Raw genomic sequence first — 23,702 nt, forward strand, 5'->3', positions numbered from 1 at the left:
AATTCTTGCGATAAGGTTGGTACTTCATTGTTTCCGTAGGTTTTATGCACGCGTGTCTCAGAATATCGGATCTACACTGGTACGCTGCTTATCTTGTCTACGAATGACATTTGGACATGACATGTTGGGAGAAAGGTAGTTAATTTTTTATTCGTCAAACTATCGTGAAAGTGCTGAACTCAAGAACTGTTTCTCTGACAAGGCAGGATTTATGCTGCCAAATTAACGTGACCATCATGGCCAGCTCAGCGTATACCCAAGGCTAAACAGACGGATATAAGAGTACGTGGCGCCGCAGCTGCCCAGAAGGCCGTATCATCCACCTGACCAAGGGCAAAGCCGAGCGAGGCTCTTCAAATACACCATGGATGACAGAGCAGTTAACGGTCCATAGACACAATAATTTAGTTGCCCTTGGGAGCCTCCTTGACATCCATGCAGACCTGCTCGCCCATGGAGGACAGGATGGTGACGTCTGGAAAGGAATTCGTCAGTAATCATGCCAACAGCCACTTATCCAAATTGAACGGGTGTTACTCACTGCAGTCCTTCTCCTCATCGTGGAACATGCGGCGGATACGGTCGCCAACCTCACCCTCGGGAACCTTGACGTCGTCCTTGGTGTTACCGGCCTCGTCCATCAGGGAAAGGAAGTCGTCGTCAGTAACGTCAAGCTATAGCCGTGTTAGCGTGTCAAGTCCATCGAGATTGTACATGATCCGAACTACTCACGAGCTGGTATTCCTTGCGGTAGACGTTGGGGACATCCATGTTGTGGGTGGAGGGGGACAGATCCTCAAGCTTCTTCTGGGTGAAGATATCGATGGCAACGATGTGGACCTTGGCGTGACCGTGCTTGCCAGTCTTGGAGGTGGACATCTCAACGATCTTGCAGGGGCGGCCCTTGATGACAACGTGACCGTTCTTGCGCAGGGCAGAGCACTGCATGGGGTAGGTGGCCGAGGCGCCGGCATCGGCGGACTCGAAGGTCTCGTGCTATTGAGTGTGAAGATTAGCGAACTAGCCCATGATCAAGATGATAGAGGATGGTCCAAGAGTGTAGCGAAATATGCAATGTCTGCAGGAACGAGGGGGGTTGGGTGGGGGGCAGCGATCGAGATGCGAGGCCCCGAAAACACCCAACCCAACCGAGCAAGCAGGACGAAGATAGGCCGCAACTGAGTAGACCGGGGAGTTCGCAGAAGGAGAGTTAGCACCTACCTCGTCAGCCATGGTGATGGATTTAGGGGGTATGAGGTAAAAAGTGAAAGGGAGAGGTGAGGAGGATGTTGGAATTGAGGAGGAGATTAGAGGAAAAGGAAGAGAAAAAAGCGAAGGAAGGACGAAGAGGGGGACACAGGCGAAAAGAAATCGACAAATGGACTGCGAAAAAAAGGCACTGGTTGTGGCGGGGTTTTGTGGTCGCTAGTCCCAGTCCGGTCTAGTCTCGGACAAACCACGTCCGCGGTTGCTGCAGTGCGCCGTAGCATCTCGGCCTGCTATTCCACGTATACTCCTAATCACTATAGTTAGTACTTGATAGCAATCTACTAGTTATCCTCTTGTCAACAATTATCAGCCTGGCTACGGTCTTCACCTCCGTCTTCTCGAATGTACGCTGCCGTATAACATCTCCCAGTACCCACCTGTGTTCTGGGAGAACTTCCCTCACCTCTCCACCTCACCCCTCGATGAACCCGGGGAGCTCTCCGCTATCCGCACGCTTCTCCGTGTCGGCCTCCCAAGATGTGGCTAGACCGCATTTCGGGTCATGCGACGCCCTCCGGTCCCCAATTCGATAGTCGCAGCAGCTCTCCCTTGCCTCGAAGGACCTCATCTCGCTTGGCTCCGACTCAGAACAATCGCCCCGCCTCCAGTCGCCAAGGTTCGGCGTTGTCTCTCTTGTCGACTCCGAACGACTCATCTACTTCCCTCGCTGCGACTGCGCGTGAAGGCTCCTCGCCTAAACCGAGTGCTGCACGACCCCGCCCATCCGATGTTACTGATCCGCTCGAGGTTTTGATTGGGATCATTGGAAAACAAGGCAAAACAAGAGACAGCTCTCCAGCGTCCGTCGCGGAAGTGAAACCCTCGGAGCTTGTGGAGGACATTGATTTCCATGGACTCAGCCTGGAAGACTTTATCGCGGAGGAAGAACAACCTAGAAGAGCCTGGCAAAGTGATGTCGGCGCCCAGACCATCCAGCAGTTCGAGAAGGAAAGGGACAAATTCCAGGACCTGCACTCGGCAATCACTGGCTGCGATGACGTCTCCAAGTCAGTTGAAATGTACTTGAATGACTTTCAGAATGAATTGGGAGCTGTATCAGCAGAAATAGAGAGTTTGCAATCTCGTTCGATACAGCTGAATGCGATGCTAGAGAACCGACGGAATGTTGAACAGCTGCTTGGACCTGCTGTGGAAGAAATCAGCTTGTCTCCGAAGACCGTCCGATTAGTGGCGGAGGGACCTATTGATGAGAACTGGGTGAAGGCTCTGAACGAGATCGAGACTCGGACGGCTAGCATCGAAGCCAAGGCCTCAGGCACCAATAGTAGCAAGTCTATCGAAGATGTGCGGCCTCTGCTGGGTGATATCAAGAAGAAGGTACTGCTTCCGGTATAAATTTACTTTTCAGATTGACTAACAGACATGCAGGCAGTGGAGCGGATCCGGGACTACCTGGTGTCTCAAATTCGAGCCCTGCGATCTCCGAACATCAATGCACAGATCATCCAGCAGCAGCGACTGGTTAAGTTCAAGGACTTGTACGGCTACATATCACGAGCCCACCCCACTCTCACGGGAGAAATCACCCAGGCGTACATCAATACGATGCGATGGTATTACCTGTCGCATTTCACAAGGTATCACCAAGCACTCGAAAAAATCAAGGTCTATCCGAGCGATCGGAATGAGGTATTAGGAGGGGATCCATCCTCACATAAAACAGGTGTGTTTGGGCTTGCTGCTCAGTGCATGATTTGACTGATACTGACTGGCACAGGTAATATTGTTCCCGGCGGCCGAGCTGGTTCTGCGGCGCACGACCCCTTCTCTCTCGGCAGGAGAGTCGACATACTTAGGGCAGGTAATCAAATGGCAATATCTTCCTACTTGGCAGAGGAGGACAATGCTTTCCACGGACTCGAAGTCCCTTTCCGAAACTTCAACCTTGCTCTCCTAGATAATGTTTCCGCCGAATACTCGTTCATGACCGAGATGTTCTCCACATTGGGCTTCCAACAGATATCTCGCAAGGCCGTTGAGATCTTCGAACCAGTCTTCACCCTTGGGCAGGCCCTGACCAAGCACCTGATCGAGCAGACTACAGATGCGCTCGGAGTTCTGATCTGCGTGCGATTGAACCAGCAAGCCGCATTCGAATTGCAGCGGCGCAAGGTACCGGTGGCCGACTCCTATGTCAACGGAACCAACATGCAATTGTGGCCTCGGTTCCAAGTCATCATGGACACGCAGTGCGAATCCCTGAAACGGGTAGCAGCGAACACCGGCCGTAGTGCGGTCTCCGCATTGTCTCTTGCTGGAGGAGACGATCTCAACAAGTCATCCGCACCTCATTTTCTCACTCAGCGTTTTGGACAACTCCTGCACGGCATTTTGGTGCTGAGCAGTGAAGCCGGGGATGACGAGCCAGTGGCCAATAGTCTCGGCCGATTGACCACAGAGTTTGACAATCTTCTAGCAAAGCTTAGCCGGATTGGCGGCGACGCCAAACGGAGGGAGAGGTTTCTTTACAATAATTACTCACTTGTTCTGGCTATTATTAGTGTAAGTCGATTGATCCGCTGCGGATGCTGGTGCTGACGGACGCAGGATACCCATGGCAAACTAGCCACCGAACAGAAACAGGTACGTGCCACATTTCCAATTCAAAGGATCGAACTAACAGCGTGCAGCATTTGGAAGACATGCTCAAGAACGTAGGCAAGCGTGGCTAATCGATCGACATTCTTCGATAGACCCGCTGGGTTGGTCTGAATCTGCCACTGTATATTCCATAGCCTGAGATGGCACGCCCAAATAGTCTACTGTACGATAATATGATCCATAGAAGCGACCACCCCATATAGTTAGAACATAAAGTATTTCAATCAGATACCCCTGAATCAGCATACGAAATCCATGTTCCATTCTTCACCAACCAAGTATCGGGCCAGGAACATCCCCGAAGATAACGATAATAGCAGAGCTTATCGGCATCGGCACCGACGCCGACTCCGCCCGTCGTGGGGAACAACCACCACTCAAATGCTCCTCCTCACCCCAACAACCCACCCCCGTACAATGCAGGCATTGTCTAAATGATCCCACGGAGTCACCCAATTACTATGGCCACTCGTATTCTCCGTTCTATTCCCAATGGCCGCCTTCTATCGCGGCGTGCCTTCTCCAGCACTGCCGCCTCCAGGGCCGACGTCACACATGCGGTAACCAATCCCTACCAACACCATCTATCTACGTCCTTGCAGGAAACACAAGCAGCAATCTAACACACTACTGTCAAGGTTATAGGCGCAGGGGTCGTCGGACTGGCAGTTGCGCGCCAACTAGCCATGAAAGAGGGCACATCGACGATTCTACTAGAGAGACATGACGCGCCGGGGACGGAGACGAGTAGTCGCAATTCAGAGGTAGCTTTCCAGACCCCAATTACACCAATACAATTATACTCTCAAGAACAAAGCTAAGTGATGATCTCACAATGATAGGTCATCCACGCAGGCCTCTACTACGGCGCCGACACCCTGAAAACCTCCCTCTGCATCAAGGGCAAAGAGCTCCTGTACGCACTCTGCGCCCAACACAACATCCCGCACCGCAACACCAAGAAATGGATTGTCGCCCAAACTCCAGAACAATGGGAAGCCTGTCTGCGCGTGCACGAACACGCCAAACGCATCGGCGTCCCCACGCGCATCCTAGGCCAGGAAGAAGCACAGCGGCGCGAACCCGAAGTGCGCGCCCTGGCTGGCATCGTGGAGAGCCCGACAACCGGCATCATCGACAGCCATTCCCTAATGACCTATTTACAAGGAGATTTCGAAGATCGCGGCGGAGACTGCGCGTTCATGACACAGGTGACAGGCATTGAGCCCCTACCTCCTAGTGAGGGCGGCGGATACCGGATCAGCGCTGTGTCAGCGGACGGGAGCGAGACGACCATCACAGCGGAGACGGTGATAAACAGTGCAGGAAATGGGGCTTGTGTGATCAATAACATGGTGATGCCGGCTGAGCGGCATCGAAAAGCTTATTTCGCCAAGGGGACGTATTTCTCTTACTCGGCTTCTACGCCGAAGACCTCGGTGCTGGTGTATCCGACTACGTTGCCGGGAACGGGCGGGCTAGGGACCCATTTGACCCTTGATATGGGCGGCAGGATCCGGTTTGGGCCGGATGTCGAGTGGGTGGAGGATCCAAGTGATTTGAGGCCGAGTCCGGCAAGGTTGCAGCAAGCGTTGCCGGAGATCAGGGCGTATTTGCCTAATGTGGATGTTGAGGCGATCGCTTTGGATTATTGTGGGATTCGGCCTAAGTTGGGGAAGGGAGGGGCGGTGAATACGGGGAAAGGGTTTCAGGATTTTGTGATTCAGGAGGAGGAAGGGTTTCCTGGGTTTGTGAATTTGTTGGGCATTGAGAGTCCTGGGTTGACGAGTTGTTTGGCCATTGGGGAGAGGGTGAGGGATATTTTATATGCTTAGATAGTTACTACTACTTTTACGTATATAGTAGATGCAGACTGGGGTTGCGTACATACTAGTCGGAGAATATACATAGTTTGTATATCGGAGTGGAGCATGAGTGTGAAACACGCAGACAAAGAATACCACACAAAGTCTAGACAAGCCTACAAGGCGAACTTGGCAGTCCATCATCGAACAAAAGACCTCACATAACCAAGGTCGATCAAGTCTTGTTCCGCAGGCTTAGCATGGCTGGAACTCCATCAAGGACGACGCGTTGGACTCCACCTCTGATTAAGCTTCTCCATCGGCTACGTCAAGACTTGTGGCAGATAGATACATACCCTTCAGACATAGCATCTGTTTCACAGTATTGTAAGTAGGAAATTCATTTTTATTGTAAGAGAGAATAGTGTACCTGAAATGACAGATCACATCCATTTTCCATTTTAGTCAAATATAGTAGACTGATGGGTGGAAATATGAAGGAATCTAGAATGAACAATCAGCGAGGAGTTACCCGATACGGAAGGGCGGGTTTGCCACGCCCTTTGCCAGCAGATCCCCGATCCCCTCAAAGTCCAGACCCGGACTTGGATCGACGGTTACGCGTGTTCGATACTCTTCAGTACTTATATGATATGATATTCTTCCCTTGGTCATTTGGTAGTTCGATCTATATTATCATGCTTTGCTTTACTACGTGAAAGATTGGACTGACTACTTTCTTTCTCTACTTTATACTTCTCTCTTCACCTATACTTCTTTTCTATTAAGTACCACCACTGCTATCTATATTCTATATACTACATACTCCATCCAAAATGACCACCCACCTACAACACCCACCATATCCTCACCATCACACCTCTTACAACCCCTACCACCCCTACACTATCCCCAACCACGCCCACGCCCACACTCAAACGAAAAAGCAACGCTCACGTCCAAACCGACGCCAACGCCAACACCAACACCCCACACCCTCCTCCCCATCCTCATCCAAAAGCAGCAACAGCAACCGCTGCTTCACCTGGCTCCTCCTCCCCCGACAAAGCAACACACACATCGCCAAAAACCGCTCTTCATTCAGCAGCTACCGGCGAGCACCATGCAAGATCGCGAATCAGCGGGTGCTAGGCGTAGGAACCGTGCAGCTCCGCGTGCAACGTGCACCGGATGACCCGCGCACGAACACCCTTGTGCTGCATGACGTGCTGCATATGCCGAATGCCAGGTGTAATGGGATTAGTGTGGCGAAGTATACGGGGGAGAGTGAGGAGGAGACGGCGTCAGAGGGGGGCAGTAGTGCTGGGGAGAGGGCGGTTGTGGAAGAGGTTGAGAATGGGGGTGTTGTGAAGGTGAAGAGTGAAAGGGAGGATGGGGAGGGGTTGTGGTTTGCGAGGGGGAGGGGCTTGAATAATGAAGATGGGGATGTGAATGGGGATGATGGGTTGAGGGTTGTCTTGGCGGGGGAGAGGAAGAATGATGATGGTGCTGGTGGGGAGGGTGATGGTAAAGGGATCATGGGGGTGGTTGCGTCGAAGGAGGAATTGGATATGTTGAATGAGAGGGTTAGGAATCGGTCGTGGGTATAAATCAATACCCTATTTGTGGGTTATTATATTGTACATAGATTGGTATACATGCTGTCGTATTCATAAATGAGATCGTAACGCAGTTGATGGCTTCAGTTCTGGTGTAGTGGTCATTCCACATCCATTAGCACATCGCTCATAATATGCAGCACATACGAAAACTTTCGTACGCTCCATTTCCCCGTATCCTTTAGCAGTCCTGCGTAGTCGAGTAGAATGCGGCGCGCTGCTTGATAGCCTCCCTGGATGGGTACACCGCGTAGGTATATCGTGCCGCCGTTTCGAATAAAATTCAACGCTGGTTCTTCAGACGGCGGAAAAGGATGGCCTTCTCCAGGCTCCAAGAAGCTGGTGAACCCCTCAGTGCCCACCTTCTGCCAATCAATATCATCAAAAAGCTCGATGGAATCTCCACCCTGCTGCATCTCAGAGGTATTTGGCACCATGAAAACGTAAAGACCCAACACCAGCGCCGCGTAGAAGAGGGAGAATACAGAATGAAACATTGTATGGTCTGATGCCTTCCTATTCGTCATGGCTCGGTAGATGTGTGCTGCATGCAAGCAAGCTCGTCTGGCAGCCGGTGTTTGTGACCATGCCGCGATATCATCGAGCGCTTTTCGGGCAGGGCCCGGGCCTGAACGGCCAGCTGCCATGTCGAAGATTTGGGTGTCTGCTGTTAGCGTCATGCACATATTGTGCCACATGACGGCCGCGTTGGGGTTCAGCCGGTCTAGCAAGTCGCCATATTTGCTTGTCAGCTGGAGCTGAAGAGATGGCAGGCATCTTGCACGGCCGTCCATGGCATATGTGTTGCACGGGGCGAAGGGATAGCTGGCACGATTCGAAAGGAGTCGATAGTATGCTTCTGAAAGCCTCGACTGAACCATTGCTAGAACTGCATACATGCAGAAATCATCTATCGGGCTGCGAAGTGTGGGAATGTCGACATTCTCCGATGGCATTAGTATCGTAGGCATCAAGCTGACTTTGTCGCTACCGCTTAGCTGCATCCAGCGCGTGGAAGATGTAGCTCGAAAGAGCGCTTCATCACACGGCAGTATCAGTTGAACAGAGTCTGGCACGATAATCGGACTCGTAGACATGAACGATGAGTACCAAGAGTCGAGCAGCAGTAGTCCAGTTATAAGCCTGTGATGTCAGCAAATGCTTTTCTGAATGATTGTTCAACTCACCGTTTTACTGATTCTACCTTGCTCCAGGCTTTCCACCGAGTCTCAGTATTAGGGACGGCTTCGAACAGGTGCGTGTCAAGCACCTGCCCTTCCCTAGCTGCGAAGAGTCCGTGCCGCTGTGCGATCTATAAGTGTGTCAGCCGTATTCTATGGTTCTGATTGAATGGCATACCGATATGAGATTAACATAGAGCATTTGGCACTTTTCAAGATGTTCCTTTTCCTACAGAAATTAGTATAACTCAATTTCTTTCTCAATTAAAACTTACTCCTGTCATGGCAGCCAAATTTAAAAACAGAAATGCAGCTGCAAAAGTAGACACGGTGGACAAAGAACCCTCGACTCCAACTGAACACTTGGCTAATTCTGCTGTAATACTTCCAAGCATGGACTACAGCATATTAGCAACGCACACTGCATATAAGAGCTGATCATACCGAGAAGTTATTGACAACGAAGCTTAACGTGCCTTTGGTTCCCAACAGGACCATGCCAATGAGACACATGGCATAGAGCAAGGATGGACGGGCGTCTTTTGCTGAGAATGTTGGGATGTGGATAAACGGCACTAGTGGGTGAAAGTCGCGGAAGAACAGATCTAGTGCCATATCCAGAATTTCCGCAGGAGGAAAATTGGAGGTGCGATGTGGTTGGGTAAAGGGCGAGACTGCAGTAGCCTCAGAAGAACGCATCTGAGATTGACCTTGGCTTTGGTCGAACATTGTGTAAAGACGCTGCCTGCATTCTTCATCGACGCCGTACCTCGAACCCTGCAGGCAACCCGACGGGGCGCTGGAAGAGTGGGTTGGCCTGAAAGCGAACACATTGTCCTGTTCGCTGTAGGCTACATCATGCCATAAGCTGTTCATGAGCCGCCCAGTGTTGTTGGATGGAGCAAGCCAATAGCGCTGAACACGGGCAAACCGTTCAGTTGGAATACTACTTCCAGAGCTCAAGCTCATGCTATCAATAGATGGTCGTGGGTGCTCTGAAGAAGCAACTGTCTCCCCTAACATGCCGAGATTAGAATTCCCCCTTAGGTCGATTGATCCTTGCTGTGAGATCGAGTCCCCTTGCGGTTCCAGCCAGAATTGCAGTATGTCGTTATGCAATGGATCAAGAACTGTCCCTCGGTAGCATTGCTGGTCCGGAACAGGCACGTCATTCCAGCCAAGGTAACCTTGGTGCTCATTTGCCATGATCTGATTAGCTACTGGTTCAGTGCGAGGTTGATGAGCAGATACGTTGGCAAGAAAGGCCAAGGAAGTCGACTGTTGATCGAGAGCCGCGGACGATGTAAAATTGTGAGGTGCCGACGAACCATGCTGGAGCGGGCGAGCACTCTCCGCACCCATACCAAGGACGTAGTTCTGGTTCCCCGCTGTCATAATTGATGGTCGATGAGCAGGAGCTTGACTGGTAGGTGTGGCCGGAAGACCAGCACCTGGTCCAACCGCTGCATTGGCAGCTGGTTGATTATGACCCCTGGCATGGCGGCTTAGGACATCACTGCAACAGTGTTAGCACGTGCAGGAGTGAAAATAGTCCACGGCTTCGATACCTTCGTGAAAATCGCTTATGACAGACACTACATTCATAGGGTTTCTCCTTGGTATCTACTAGTCGTCAGCAGGATGCAACCATATGCAGGTCGGTTGACTTACGTGAGCGTTCGTGGCGCTTGAAATGCTCCGTTTTCTTGAACCGTCGATCGCATATGGTGCACTTTCGCAACACCATTATGGTGTTATTGAGGTTTTTGGTAGAAAAGAAGAAATAAGCAGTTAATAATTAGCTGGACATGGTGTGGTCGGCTCTCACTATTTCTTAGCAGAAGAAGAACGGTGGTGTGAGGGGAGTGCATCGCAAACATAACCGGCTACCTGCAGCCCCCCGATCGGGTAAGGTGTGGGCGCCGAACTGCCGGAGCCGTGGGGTAGCCGTACGGATACCAGATTGATACACAGTGCAGCCAATGAGAGACACCCGATTATTGTTAGTCATCGCATCTGGGAATCCTGGGGTAATCGCTCGTATTGCATTTATCAATGGAAGTTGTTAAGGGTTCATGAAGCACTTGGATCAGAAACTCTTCGTGGAAGAATTACTTTCAAAAACCTGGTGAGAGGTAATCCCATTTCGCTAACCCACCAACAGATGTACATCTCCAGCTAAGAAGCATCAGATAGACTTAGAAAGTTTGCATGACCATCAACGAGTTGAAACGGAGGCTCGAAGAAAATTACCCCTTAATGATAGGAGTCTCTATTGAAAACCCCAAATTAAGAATGTACATATCGAGTCAATTGTTCGTCTTGCTGCCATTCAAAACACGTAGAACCGTAGTACTCTGGCATTATCACCTCTGATCGTTCCTTGGATTATGGCGACATCTGGAGCTCGTCTAGATCGACCTCTATCAGCAATGGATTAGAGTTCAGTATCGTCGAGATCTCTTGAGCTCCACATGCTGCTCATAGACAGCACATGATGCAGCCCGCTTCTCCTTCTGCAAGTGTACTGACCCCGTCGGAGCTTCCAACCGTGATGGAACTCGGACGGCGAAGTCATGAGCGCTTTCGCGCATATGAGACAGGAAAAATTTGGCGTAAGCGGCCGCCGTGGCAGCGGAATACTCCTGCCACTGATCGTTCTTATGCGAGTCGGCATAATCGCATATGCCCCGAATGACAAGGCAGTCGGTGGTGGTTCTCATGACCCCTGCCGCCTCCATCTCAACACAGATCACATTTTCCTGTCCCAGGCGGTCTCGGTATCTTGCATCTCGAACGAGTTGATTACCAGATGCGATAAGACCGTAGAAAACGCTTGGGCCGTCATGCTGTCGAGTCCTTGGACTTCGGCTGCCGATGCACTTGTCACAATTTGGTTCCGTCTCAACGTGCACGTCACCTGCGTCGAATAGCATGTCTTTGTCTGCGCCTGGGTATAAGTATTTCGGTTGCATTGAGGCAATCAGATCAAGATCGTCAAGGAGCGGGTTCAAAGCGGACTCGAAGGAAATGAAACCATTGGACTGGATTTTCGTGATGACTGCTCGTAAATAGGGTGGTGGTTGTTGTTTCTGTGCCGTCATCTTAAACTCGGAGTTCTGGATCCATTTCCCCATATCACCTTGTAGCACCCCGGTACCGACGACGACATCACCAAGCCGTATGTCCCGATTTGCAGAAGGTACTCCCCCTCCGATACCAACGACCAGGCAGAACTTCACTCGCGGGAAAGTTCGGATCAAATGAGAAGCAACATTCGTGGCGGAATTCGTGCCATAATCATCGTGTGGGAGACCAGCAGCAGCCACATTGAATTCTTTCATCCGTCCGAGACAATAGCAATTAGGGTCATTTCGGTCTTTTTCGAGGTCAGGGTGGGTTGAATCGAACAATGCGCGGACGGCAAGAAGTTCTTTGGGCAGCGCACACACAATGCCTACCTCGTAGTCCTCGTAAGTAATACCTCCAGACGGGGACCTTGACAATGACAGTCTCCTGGAACCATCGGCAGTGGCAGGGGTCAGGCTTGTTCCAAGTCCTGAGTCTTGGAAGTCGCCGTCTGAATCGGACCCCGAATCACCTGAGTATGACAAGACGTCTTTCTGTTCAGGGTAGCCGGTGTCGTTCCAGGTCCACCGCAAGTCTCTGTTGTAACCAAATAATATCGCACCATGGCTCCAATCGCTTAGTCGAACGGAATTCGGCTTAGGTATTCTCCTTTTGAAGTGTGAAGGCAGGATTACTTGTGCCAGTTCGGAATGCTCTGTCTGTTCCGGGAGTCCAATGCACTTGCAAGCTGGGGGGCCATTGTCTAGGCAGTTGCACCAAATCAAATTGCGGGTCAGTCGGACTGGTCTACTATGTGGATTTCCAAACCGATCGATGATATTGGTAAGATCATACCCACTGACTGCAAGGTAAGATTTACCTTCTGGCAATCTGCTCCAGTATGGGCATAGTTGGTCGTTATCAACCGGGCGAAGAATCTCACCAAACCCCGTCCCGAATAGCACTGCCGCACGAATATCTCTAGTGAAGTCAACCCAGCTTTTCCCTCTTATCCCCAACTTACAAAGCCGAGGATACAACGGGTCTTCCTGGGTCGCTAAATCCTTGAAATCCCATCCTTCCAGGTTTCCCCTGGAAATATTGAGTGACGCTCCGCCGCCTGCCCCCATGATCTCTGCTTGATGATCCATGATCTTCTCGAGCATGTTATACAAACGATCGACTCTATCTTGAATTCGTACCGGAGGTAAAGTTGCCTCACTTGGTTCGCTCTGTTTCGCGTGGTACAGTTTCAGAGTAAGGTTATCAGGGTTCAACAAAACCTCCATTGCAGAGCTTGGGTTGAATGTGTTCTCTGGGACTTTAATGTCGGTAAGATCTAACTGGAATGCAAAACCGAGTGGATCAGTTCTGTTGAAATATAGGGAAGCAAAAAGAAGGTGCAATAGAGCGCAGGCTCCATTCACCAACCACCCCCGTTTGGCTCCTGCATCCCACATTACCACATATTGTCTGGCAATCCACGAGAGCTTTTCAATGTACTCATCCCTAATTAGTCGATACGGTATGTCTCTGTTGCCATATATTGCCGGGTCACCGCCTGTGATTAGCCTGCCTGCCGTGATCAATGTGTTGTTTAAGCTGCAGCGAGCGGACGGTGGCCCCAACCAAGATCGATTGATCGAATAACTAGCATCTGTTGCGCCTTGTGGCAAGTCAGCTTGTGAAACCCTTTTCCACCCCTAGAATCATGCTATGACATACCGGTATATAATTTTGCGTCTGAACACCAACCAAGAATATGTCGGCTCGACTCCAAATCGGCTAGTGTGATGTGTCCGACATGAGCCCCAATGCCATCCAGATACGAAATGCGATCTCCATGCACATTATAACGTAGGTGCCACATCATCTGATCCTGATCTCGGATGTACTCTGTCGGAATCAATAAGCTAGAAAATCCTTTGATGAATAGCTTATCTCTAAAAACATCCACCTGCGTTGCTTGGGCTAGACCAGCCAAAATGTTGAGCGGGATTTCAAGGCCAGTATTTTGTCTGGAGCGGTATGGTATTGGGAAGCCCATCACCACTGTGGGGTTTCGGAACAAGTGATGCCAGCATTGTCCCAGGAGCGGCGACGAGCTCGTTTGCTCCTGATCCTCACACTTGAAATCAATACCGCATAATACCCGTGTGATAGCTGCTGCTTGTGGATTTGAGTTTGATGCATCTTTATAACTCATACCCGGATATTCCTGTCTACTAGCTCGGGCGAGCTGATGCTTCAAAGCTCGAATCTCTTGTTCCAACGCCACATTCCGTCGGTGTTCCCCCTTGACTTTCAACTCGGCCACTTGGTGCTCCAGCCGTTCAATGTGGTCCTTGGTCCGCTGACGAATGGTTCTTTGGGCTTCCCGATCGTTGGCGCGCTTCCTCTCCAGCTGTTCAGTAGATAGCGACGTCACATTACGAGTCCCAGCACGGGACTCGCGCTTTTTGGCCTGGGGGGGTTCTGGAGAAGGGCTGGCGCTGTTGATGAACGGTGTGCAGTACAATATCCTAGAGTCGTGGGGCGAGGAACGGAGAGCAGAGCCTAGCCACGCAAGTTGTTCCCCAATCTCTGTAATTGAACTCTCTATCCCAGTGACTTCAACTAGAAACTCCTTTTCATTCGTCCAAACCGCGAGTTGTGTATTGTCTGGCAGTGTACCTATAGACATGATAAGCATCCGCGGATATCAATGGGGGGAAAGCGTACAGCTGTGTTTATAGTCACGCTCACTAAGCAGTGTAGCCTCGACTAGCTGAAGGATATCGGAACCATATGAATGCCATGTTTGCTGGAGGTATTGCAAGCAAGTCATTGCTTGAGCGTCCTCACTGGACCCTGTAATCGTGATTATCTTCTCAAGGAAGCCTTCTTTACTTATGTCATACTCCTGCTCTGCGACAAAAGACGCGGGATCCCAATTGAGAATGAATACTACCTGATATATTGTTGGCTGGTCATATCGACTGACTCTTCGGGATGACGGGAGGATCTCCAGGATTCGGTCGCGAATACCATCTTGAACATTTGGCTCTGCTGGGTGCAGGTGAAGTTTCCTCCGAAGATTTCCAATTAGCCATTCATACACTGGGCTGCCGGTAATCAAGTCCCAATATTTCGTATGTTCAGGGAGATTTTCATCACCATCTTCAATTGGTATATCTTCGTCAACGTCTGAATTCACTGCCCCACTGTCGAACTGTGGAACGGCAAGATCATCACCTGCATCCTCTAGATGTTGGTCCCAGAGATCCATGAGGTCGCCTAATTCCATTTTGGTGTCGTCATGTGTGGACACATAGGTTTCAGTCTGATCTTCTAGGTACTTCATTCTCAGCCCATTCGCAATTTCACTGTCAGGCTACTTTATCAGTTTCTACATGGAGGCGATGCCAAGTCTTGGGGAAGGACTAACTTTCTATGTCGACGGATGAACACCATTATATCCCTGTGTATCTGAGTCGAGCCTGATTGACCAAATCTCATTGCAAAAGCTTTAAGAAGTTGAGGAAGAATACCGTAAATTCTTTCCCGAAGGTTTCGGGTATCTTGATCATACTGGGCTTTTCTGAACAAATCATTGACCAATTCAGAAATATAGAGCTGCTTATCTGAAGGGGAAATGCTAGACTTAGTTGTATAGATAGATTCAGTGTCTTCGCCGTGGTCGTCTTCTGCCTTTCTCGGGCTAGCTGCCGCCGGAGGATAAGGGAATCTCTCTTCGCCAGACACTAAGCTTTGAACATTATTGTCATGTTCTGTGTGATATTCATCTCGGCGTGGAATCTTTTGGTGGGTAGTAGATGCATATCCAGAATCCGTTGGCGGCGCACTGAGGGTACTTTCCCTTAGTCCACTCCATTCCCGGGTTGGATTGCTATATCCACTCTTATTGATGCCTATTGCTTGGGGCGGCGGAAACATCATAGAAAGGGGTCGAGTCGCTACACATGGGTAGGATGTTTAGTGGCGCATTCCAGGAATAGTGTACGTTGAGTCGAAATATCTCACCAGATTGTGTTGTTCGTGGAGCTGGAACCATCAATAGAAGCTCCTTTGCATAGGCCGCAGCCGCAGCTTCTGCATATTGTTGCCAAGCCTTGTTTGTGTGAGAGTCTGCATAGTCACAGATGCCCCGAATGACCAGGCATGGAACGATACCCATGAGACCTGTGGTCCCCACATCGACACAGAGGACTCCTAGCACCTGGCCTATATGATCTCGAAGTTGGCTATTTTTCATCACTTGATCCCCAGACGCAATGGATCCATAGTGGATGACAGGCTTATCCTGCTCTCGTTCAGGTCGTATTACCCACTTGGATCGATCGCAATTCGCACACGAACCGGGTGCGAGATGTTCATATTCAGCTTGAAATAGACGGTCCTCTTCTGGTCTCAAGGACTTGCCGAAAGAAGATACTTTTCTTTGAATCTCAGCCATATTTTTGGTGATTTCACGCCCCATAAGCTCCCTAAGGCCGTGATCGGTTTGGAGGGTAACTAAAGCATTTGACAGATATTCAGGGATCTCACTCAGCGATCCGGTCCGGTGGAAATAGACCCTGCGTGATGCTCTATCAAGATCGTACCTGATCACCCCTCCAGATTTGCCTGTTAGCTGGCTCACTACAACATCGCCTAATCGAATATCGGCGCTGCTCCTTGGTACGCCACCTCCGATACCGACTGCAAGAGAAAAGCGGATGGCAGGAAAAGTCGAGAACATCTCCCTTTCCAAAGCTGCAATTGCCTGAGTATCACCGCATTTGCTCAACGGTAAACGAGCAATAACGATGTTGTGAACTCCAATTCTTCCAAGGAAAACATGATCTATAGCCGAAAACTTTTGCGACATCTGTGGATGTAGCTCATCCAACATCATTGTCGCAACTACTGTATCCAGAGGCGAGCCGCATATCCACCCGACGGTGTACTCATCGTGACGTGGGGTTATTTTGTGGTCCAGTTGATGGCGAGAATGCACGTCGCTTTTTGATGAGTTTGTGGGCATCATCTGTACGGCGGATGGCTGTCAGACCACGAAGCACAGGCGAGGAGAGAGTCAGGAAGGATAGAGAGATCAGTTTATCTCTCTCCTCTTCTCGTCCCACTTGGGAGATAAAGGGGTGGAAATAAGAAGTGGAGTAGGATGGGCTGTACAATGATCAGACTCTTGACAGAAAAGAGGCTACAACGGAAGAGGTGGTGGAATGGCCGTCACTTTGGGCAAGAGTGGGCGGGGTTGAGGGCGAGGCTGAGCTTTACCCCCGCGACATATCTGCCTGATTTCCTCCAAGGCTGAAAGAGACGAGACATCCTATTCAAACCAAACTGACATTCTGCATACACAAATCAACGATTTTTCATGGGATGGTCCTCGCCAGGATTTTCCTGTATTAAATACCGCTTTCGCATCGTCTTCAAATATCTCTACAATACCCTTCTCCTTCCTGGAAGCTGGTCTTGCTGCTTGGCGCCTTGCGCGCAAAACGCCAGCTAGCCCCCCAAAATGAATGATTCAGAGCTGACTGTCTCAGCCTTGCATTAATACGCACACATCTATTTACCTAGCTAAGCTTTGTTGTGGTCCATGTACCTTTCCGCCAGCCAATCATCATCATAATACGCTTCTAGCTGCTTCTTCCATGCTTCTTCATCGGACTTGACCTGACTGTGAATCTTCTTGATGTTTGGGTACGCGGAGAATTTGTCCTACAGAGATTATCAGCTCTGCTCCAACCAGCGTGGAGACCAAAGACGTACAGGTAAAGCATCCCATAATTCGGGATCTGGACCTTGGTTCTTAAAAGTTCCACAGCCACTTCGCGCATACTCGGTGAACAGGAACGACCGGCTACTTTCAACCATAATTGTCATTTGATCTATGCCGTCAGCAATCTATTACAATGATGTTGATGTCTTGTGTCATTGTCTTACTTTCTAAGATTCTCCGAGGTTTGTTCACCTGTTTGCGCATTTCACACACATATCCATCGCTGAAGTTGCCATGTGGCGTATGGCTGACCTCAACACTACCTCCACCAGGCAAGAACTCCTCAGAGCGTCCGAGTCCGTTTCCATATAGACACGCAAGAAATTCTGTTGCCGAGTTGCGGTGGAAATACGGAGGACGGAACGTGTTGGACGCCACATCCCATCGTGGCCCAAACCATAGAAAGTCGGCTAATGGCGTGACTGGATCTCTAGATGGGGCAGTCAATACGCAGTTCACGGACGGGTCAGTGTGATCTATAGAGGTTGCATTTTGGGACGCGAATTTGGTTAGGTCGTACTGCACGACAGTCAGTGTCTACATTATCATAATAGCCACAGGATAATTGCTGCATACTTTGTAGGGAACGACATTCCCATGCCATGCCACCAAATCGAATGGGCTGTGATCCTGCCCAATGACACTATATCGGCCATTTGCTTTGTTGACAATCTCCCAGTCTTCATGGAGATTCTCGTCAATGTGGGCCACAGGGTGGAGAAAGTCTCGCGGATTCGCTAATCCATGACCACCCAAGGTCCCAAATCAGGTAACTCCCAACGAGATTCCCATATTTCGACGATGTACGCACGGGCAACATTGTGCTTGGGGCCCAAACGAATAGCGAAACGGTTTCCGCGCGGGATCACACAAACTTCGCCGGGTTGCAGGAACAAGCAGCCCCATCTCAGTTTGTATGTCGAGGGTTCCCAGCTGAGGCACGATCAGAAAGTCACCGTCCGTATTACAATATGCTCGGTGGTCCATATCTGCATTGATCATGAAGACATAGAGTGCAATGCCTTCTCGCAGATTTGGATCTCCACTTCCCCCCAGGGTGTGCAAACCATCTATAAAGTCAATCTTCTCGTCATCGTTGGGAAGAGGAAACGGTGCCCATTCAGCCTGACCAGCAAGCGTTGTCACTTTGGGATTAAGTGTCAGAAAGCAGTTCTCGATGTGTGATTTGTGTTCATAATCTTTCCTATAGCCATCTTCACTAAATTAGGAACATTGGTCCGGCTTGAAAACAGAAGGTAATACATACTGTGTGCAGCTGCTGGCCTCACCCGATACGTATAAGTGCTAAAATTGGCATGTCTTGGGGCTGTGAAGGCAGAGTACGTAAGGCCTTCGGTGTATAGGCCAAAACGCGGTTCTTGTGGATTGTTTTGACCGGCTGGTAAAATCCCTGGGATGACTTCTGACTGAAAGCGGTTCCCAAACCCAGCCATGTATTCGTATGGGTCATTGTCGCGGGTAGGCATCCGAGTCATGGTGTCTGTGTAGTGGAACACTTTAGTCAGGTCTTTGATGGGTTTTCGTTGGTTGGATGTGGGTGCCTGCATTATGGAAGAAGTATGGGACCTGGAGAAGCTAATATAGTTGTATTAACGAGTAAATGGATTAAGACTTCCGTGACTGAAGTTGTATAGATACAGCAGCAACAACAGAGTCCTTAAATGTATGATGGCAATAGTAACTGATTAACATGATCAAGACATACGTCAATGCATAACCTGAGGGTTTGAAAAGGCCCCTCATAATCCCATGATAGCTGTCGACGTCCAAATGATGGGTATGTGGAGCAAGCCAGCATATTGGGGGCTAGTTGATGAGGTGTGGGTATTAATGGCCGAGGAAAGACCCACATGGCTGCTGGCGAGGTGAAAGCATTTTCATAGTGATCTGAGAGTGTAAAAGGTCCCAGTCATAAACCTAGAATATTGAATTTCATCAGACCCCGCATTAAGAGTAGTATATCCCCCACAATCCATTTCTCCTCCAATGCGGGGCTACCGCCTACGTGAATGTGGAGCCATTCTATGATGGATCTGGGAGTATGGGACCGTATCATTGAAGCTTATTTTTGGTAGTGGGTGTTATGGGGCATAGCTGGAGGTGTTTATTGCATGGTGCGCAGCCTATGCCACCGGGATGATCCAGATAGTAATACATATGGACAAGGATACGCTCTAACCAAAAGCAAGAACATCTTCTACCACTCTTGTCGTCTCATGACGAAGACGCTCCATGTCCAGCTTCGACCCACGAAATTTCAGAGTTACTCTCTTGCGAGCGCGGCTTTGGCGTCCACGCACCACTTGATGTACGCTTTATCGTCGGATACTTTGCATGTTTCTTCAATTCCGAATAGAGTCCGGAGGATTTCTGAGCAAACTGCACTAACAGATCCGATGAATCTTCGAGACACAACATGGGAGACAGTGATTCGCGGACGTGGGATGTAGCATGTTTGTCTAAATAGGGATGCTGACATCTTGTGGAAGTAGAATGTGTTGGGCTATGAGTTGGCTTCAGTACATTGTAATATGTGAGATCTGTATTGGCTTCCTCATGGGCCATGAATGTATGAGTAGCCAAGTCGTCCCTGTGGATAGAGCGGAGGTATCTGAAAATCCCCGCGGATGCTCGGGGACAGCCCCGCAAGAAATGTGGGGTTCCACATATGCCTTCATGCCTTCGGTCTCTCCGTTTCCGTATACTATGGCGCAACATACTGAGGTCTGATGGATATTTTATCTAACTAATATCGTGAAGCTTATCTCATGGAAGTCAAGCCAATTTAGGGGTTGGCAAACCCTCCACAATGATGCGGGTCCGGAAGCAACCGTAAATCAAGGCAGTAGGCAATAGAAATATGACGAGTACTGACATGTTTGCTTGCATAATATAATAGTAACAGATGATTTGATTATTGTGAATTTTCAAATTGATACTGTGTTTTTCAGCCAATCAAATGCGTTTCCTTATCAGGATGGCATGGTTTCTCGCGCGAAGTCACATGTGCGGGGTCATACAATAATGTTTCGCGTTGAAAGCAACATGATCTACTATGGTATTCGCTCGAGCTACGCAGTCAATTGAGTACCAAATACAGCAATGGTCAAGCCTCAGGTATACCAACTGTCGGTGGGCGCCGCATTTGACGGTTTGAGCCCACAGGAAAAGCTCTATGCTCATCACATGGCGAAGTACCACACATGTCCACCCACAAACGCGCAGCGATAACTTCTGACATGTTGCATACAAGGGCTGCCTGGAATGGCACGCGAATCATCCTCCGTCAAGTATCTCTAGAGGCCAATGGCATTTTCGACTTTATAATGGCCCTTCACCATAGCTGTGACGGGAATTGGGAACAACTTGCCACCAAAACTGGGGTCAGCGTTGAAGAACTAGAGAACTTCCTGGACTATGCCGCTATATTCCTATCCAATGTTGGCAATTACTTTGTGAGGAATATCCTGACCACTGGATGATCCTTTTCTTATTTCTCTAGGGGTCCGGCGATCAAAAGTTTACGCCCGATGTATCCGAGGAGACTCTTACGTCTCTAGCATCAGTATCTTCGTCGGCGAGTAAACTACTTGGGCAGATCAAGGAACCAATGATCAGCCCTCTTCCGAGCAGTCTAGGCCACCCTGGACCGTTTACCCAGTCATCATATTATTTGGGTGAGGACTGCCTTGAGACTTCAGAGGATATTGCCATGATATCAAAACTCATGGAGGATCAATCAATCTTGCCTGAGAATACTCGACTAAAGGCATATCAAGATTCTGATACTCGTTGCTATGATGTCATGCAAGCATCTGCGGCAGAGGACAAGGTGGCATTGGAAGGATTTGGTGGATCGGGAGCGCCCGATAAGAAGGTATTTTTGATGAAAGGAGACCACAAGGAAGAATTGAAACGGGTTTGTGATTGTTTGCAACAAGCCATCCCATACGCATCAAATGCTGCTCAAGTGGAAATGTTGCGGCAGATAATTGATAGCTTCCAAACTGGAAGCCTCGAAGCATACCGCGAATCACTGAGGATATGGGTGAATGACAAGGCCCCTCCGGTTGAAACAGCCATAGGCTTTGTCGAGCCATATCGCGATCCATTAGGTGTTCGTGCAGAGTTTGAAGGGATAGTCGGAATACCGGATGTTGCCGAAACCGAGATATTGAATACGCTTGCAACCAAAGCGAATCAATTGGTCTACAAACTTCCCTGGGTTGAAGGTACCGGTGACAGCAAGGGCCCTTACGAAAAGGAATTATTTGAGCCACCTGACTTCTCAAGCATCAACAGTGAGCTTCCATATGCCCAACCATACCCTGAAGCTGACACGTCTAGGTCTTGTATACTGCTCGAGTATCATTTTCCCAGGAATCAACCTTCCAAACGTCAGTAACCCATCCAAAGTCATTGCATATCGCTAAGTCCTAGCAGTATAATGACATTCGACAAGATACGGGCTACAAAAACATCATCTTCAGTAACCGCATGGTGTCTGAGAGTAGTCGATCTCGCGGTTTACACATGGTGGACGCATCAGAACAAGACACTTTCAAGAAGCATCGGTTCCATGCCTACTACATCTGGGTCGTGCTGCATGAGATCCTCGGACATGGCACGGGAAGGTTCTTGACTGAATCTTCTGACGGTGATCTCAATTTCGACACGGAAAATCCACCCCTGGATCCCTTTACTGGACAACCCGTGGAAAGCTGGTATCGAGCTGGGCAAACATGGACGGGGGTGTTCAATGACCTTGCAACAACAGTGGATGAATGCAGAGCAGAACTCGTCGGCGCTTATTTGATCGATGATCTAGAAATATTGAGCATTTTTGGCTACACAGGCCAAAGCGATGTCAAGCCTGATGACAGTAAGTCGCCCTGTAGAAGCCAGAAGATTGAAGCTAAGACCGTTACTTACAGTCGCCTTCAACATGTATCTTCAGCTGGGCGTCGATGGACTTCGAGGCCTTGAGAATTACGATCCCACGACCGAAGTAAGTCAAGACATAACGGATATTGAAGGTGGTGCTAACCGATGACAGAAATGGGGACAAGCACATAGTCGAGTAAGTCTAGTTTATAATCTTCCTATGCTAACGCTCCCCTAACTCCAATTCAGGCACATTATGCCATGTTTCGGCACCTCCTCCGCGACAGTGACGGTCTCTATAGCGTTACGAGCAATCTGGATAAGAATAGCTTGACGGTCAAAGTTGACCGATCGCGAGTAATCTCTCATGGCAAACCATCACTGGGTCGCATGCTCCTGAAACTTCATATCTACCGTTGCACCGCTGACATCTCCAACTGTCGCCGTTTCTATGAGGATTTATCGCATGTTGACGATGAAGCTCTGAAATGGAGAGATATTGTTGTCTCCAAGAAGGATCCTCCTCTGGTGTTTAGCCAGGCCAATACTTACCTTGTCGGTGATGATGTAAAGATGAAGGAGTACGAGCCCACAGCTCGAGGAGTTGTGCAAAGCTGGGCGGAAAGAAGTATCGAATAGGACTTCCCACTTGACATATTACTACACAGCCAGAGAACAATTGTACAGAAAGCCCTCGAATAATCGCAAACGTCCCAATTGAACCCACCAAATACACCCTGCTGAACAAATTTCTGAGCAGACTGCAAAACTACCTGCAAAAGTTTAACCAACTCGCAGCCTCCCTCCCTTCCCTCCAAAGCTGAACCCACGTGCGAGGTGTCGTGGAAGCTAACTGCCTCTGCAAAACGGCAATGCGATATTTCAAAATCGGTAAGTCCCACGGACGATAATATTTCTCCTTCTAAACAAGCCCAGCCAAAGCAAAACGCTCCCTCTTTCCACGCAATGCCATCAATAGCGGGCATGCCAGCGAATAGTAGGCTGGAATATACTTGGAGTTGTCACATGTACTGCTGGCAGTAAGACGGTCAATTCCGTTTGTTAGATGAGCTTTAAGGCCCTTTTGCTTCTACAGTGACACTAGCAGAGTCATTGTTAGATCATTGACTATCCCAACATGACAAAAAAGCTAACGGATTGCTAGTCTTCATGCACATTGGCATCTTCAATGCAAATATCCGTAACCAGCATGTAACTTACAGCCATTAGTTCCGAATCGAAACAAAGATTAAATAGATGTATTGTAGTACAAAAATATCATTTCGCAGAACACAAAGAATGTAAGCTCAAGCATCTGGTGTCGTTATACTGACATTTGTGGAAGATGCCAATCCGCTGCAAATGCCCTATATACTCGCCCATGCAGCATGGGGACATCCCCTAAAGGCAACATAATCGAGTATGTGCCTACGCATATAAAATA

At 49.3% G+C, this 23,702-nt stretch overlaps 7 protein-coding genes across 7 annotated transcripts; 3 read left to right on the forward strand and 4 right to left on the reverse strand.

The window, feature by feature from the left end:
* Positions 1–123: 123 nt before the first annotated feature.
* On the reverse strand, positions 124–1,352 carry BO79DRAFT_206707 (Eukaryotic translation initiation factor eIF-5A). The gene is made up of 4 exons (XM_025682032.1): positions 1,222–1,352; positions 733–996; positions 542–674; positions 124–475 (listed from the first exon to the last, which is right to left on the reverse strand). Exons 1-4 carry the CDS (start codon positions 1,231–1,233, stop codon positions 405–407), a joined length of 480 nt encoding a protein of 159 aa, XP_025544764.1. The 5' UTR covers positions 1,234–1,352; the 3' UTR covers positions 124–404.
* Positions 1,353–1,561: 209 nt separating this feature from the next.
* Positions 1,562–5,785, forward strand: BO79DRAFT_234783 (Vps52-domain-containing protein). The gene is made up of 6 exons (XM_025684412.1): positions 1,562–2,607; positions 2,659–2,953; positions 3,008–3,792; positions 3,838–3,873; positions 4,530–4,655; positions 4,734–5,785. Exons 1-6 carry the CDS (start codon positions 1,747–1,749, stop codon positions 5,724–5,726), a joined length of 3,096 nt encoding a protein of 1,031 aa, XP_025544765.1. The 5' UTR covers positions 1,562–1,746; the 3' UTR covers positions 5,727–5,785.
* A 747-nt stretch (positions 5,786–6,532) lies between these two features.
* Positions 6,533–7,394, forward strand: BO79DRAFT_268409 (uncharacterized protein; the record flags this gene model as incomplete). Its single annotated transcript, XM_025687124.1, has 1 exon — positions 6,533–7,394. One exon carries the CDS (start codon positions 6,533–6,535, stop codon positions 7,304–7,306), a length of 774 nt encoding a protein of 257 aa, XP_025544766.1. The 3' UTR covers positions 7,307–7,394.
* A 22-nt stretch (positions 7,395–7,416) lies between these two features.
* BO79DRAFT_234784 (FTFMHR domain-containing protein) lies at positions 7,417–10,485 on the reverse strand (the record flags this gene model as incomplete). Its single annotated transcript, XM_025684413.1, has 7 exons — positions 10,168–10,485; positions 10,065–10,119; positions 8,941–10,012; positions 8,772–8,894; positions 8,675–8,725; positions 8,503–8,627; positions 7,417–8,458 (listed from the first exon to the last, which is right to left on the reverse strand). The coding sequence occupies exons 1-7, from the start codon at positions 10,241–10,243 to the stop codon at positions 7,417–7,419; spliced, it is 2,544 nt and encodes an 847-aa protein (XP_025544767.1). The 5' UTR covers positions 10,244–10,485.
* A 166-nt stretch (positions 10,486–10,651) lies between these two features.
* On the reverse strand, positions 10,652–16,767 carry BO79DRAFT_165004 (purine and uridine phosphorylase). The gene is made up of 5 exons (XM_025679232.1): positions 15,589–16,767; positions 14,993–15,521; positions 14,287–14,930; positions 13,291–14,238; positions 10,652–13,231 (listed from the first exon to the last, which is right to left on the reverse strand). Exons 1-5 carry the CDS (start codon positions 16,592–16,594, stop codon positions 10,941–10,943), a joined length of 5,418 nt encoding a protein of 1,805 aa, XP_025544768.1. The 5' UTR covers positions 16,595–16,767; the 3' UTR covers positions 10,652–10,940.
* Positions 16,768–17,151: 384 nt separating this feature from the next.
* On the reverse strand, positions 17,152–18,921 carry BO79DRAFT_213524 (homogentisate 1,2-dioxygenase; the record flags this gene model as incomplete). Its single annotated transcript, XM_025683209.1, has 6 exons — positions 17,152–17,292; positions 17,344–17,478; positions 17,567–17,872; positions 17,930–18,090; positions 18,229–18,498; positions 18,621–18,921. 6 exons carry the CDS (start codon positions 18,919–18,921, stop codon positions 17,152–17,154), a joined length of 1,314 nt encoding a protein of 437 aa, XP_025544769.1.
* Positions 18,922–20,476: 1,555 nt separating this feature from the next.
* Positions 20,477–23,212, forward strand: BO79DRAFT_186764 (dipeptidyl peptidase III; the record flags this gene model as incomplete). The annotated part of the gene is made up of 9 exons (XM_025680494.1): positions 20,477–20,568; positions 20,628–20,829; positions 20,877–21,675; positions 21,722–21,771; positions 21,818–22,256; positions 22,309–22,382; positions 22,431–22,454; positions 22,508–23,149; positions 23,195–23,212. 8 exons carry the CDS (start codon positions 20,477–20,479, stop codon positions 22,895–22,897), a joined length of 2,070 nt encoding a protein of 689 aa, XP_025544770.1. The 3' UTR covers positions 22,898–23,149; positions 23,195–23,212.
* Positions 23,213–23,702: the final 490 nt, after the last annotated feature.

Source organism: Aspergillus costaricaensis (assembly GCF_003184835.1).
Source record: "Aspergillus costaricaensis CBS 115574 unplaced genomic scaffold BO79scaffold_2, whole genome shotgun sequence".
Lineage (NCBI taxonomy): Eukaryota > Fungi > Ascomycota > Eurotiomycetes > Eurotiales > Aspergillaceae > Aspergillus > Aspergillus costaricensis.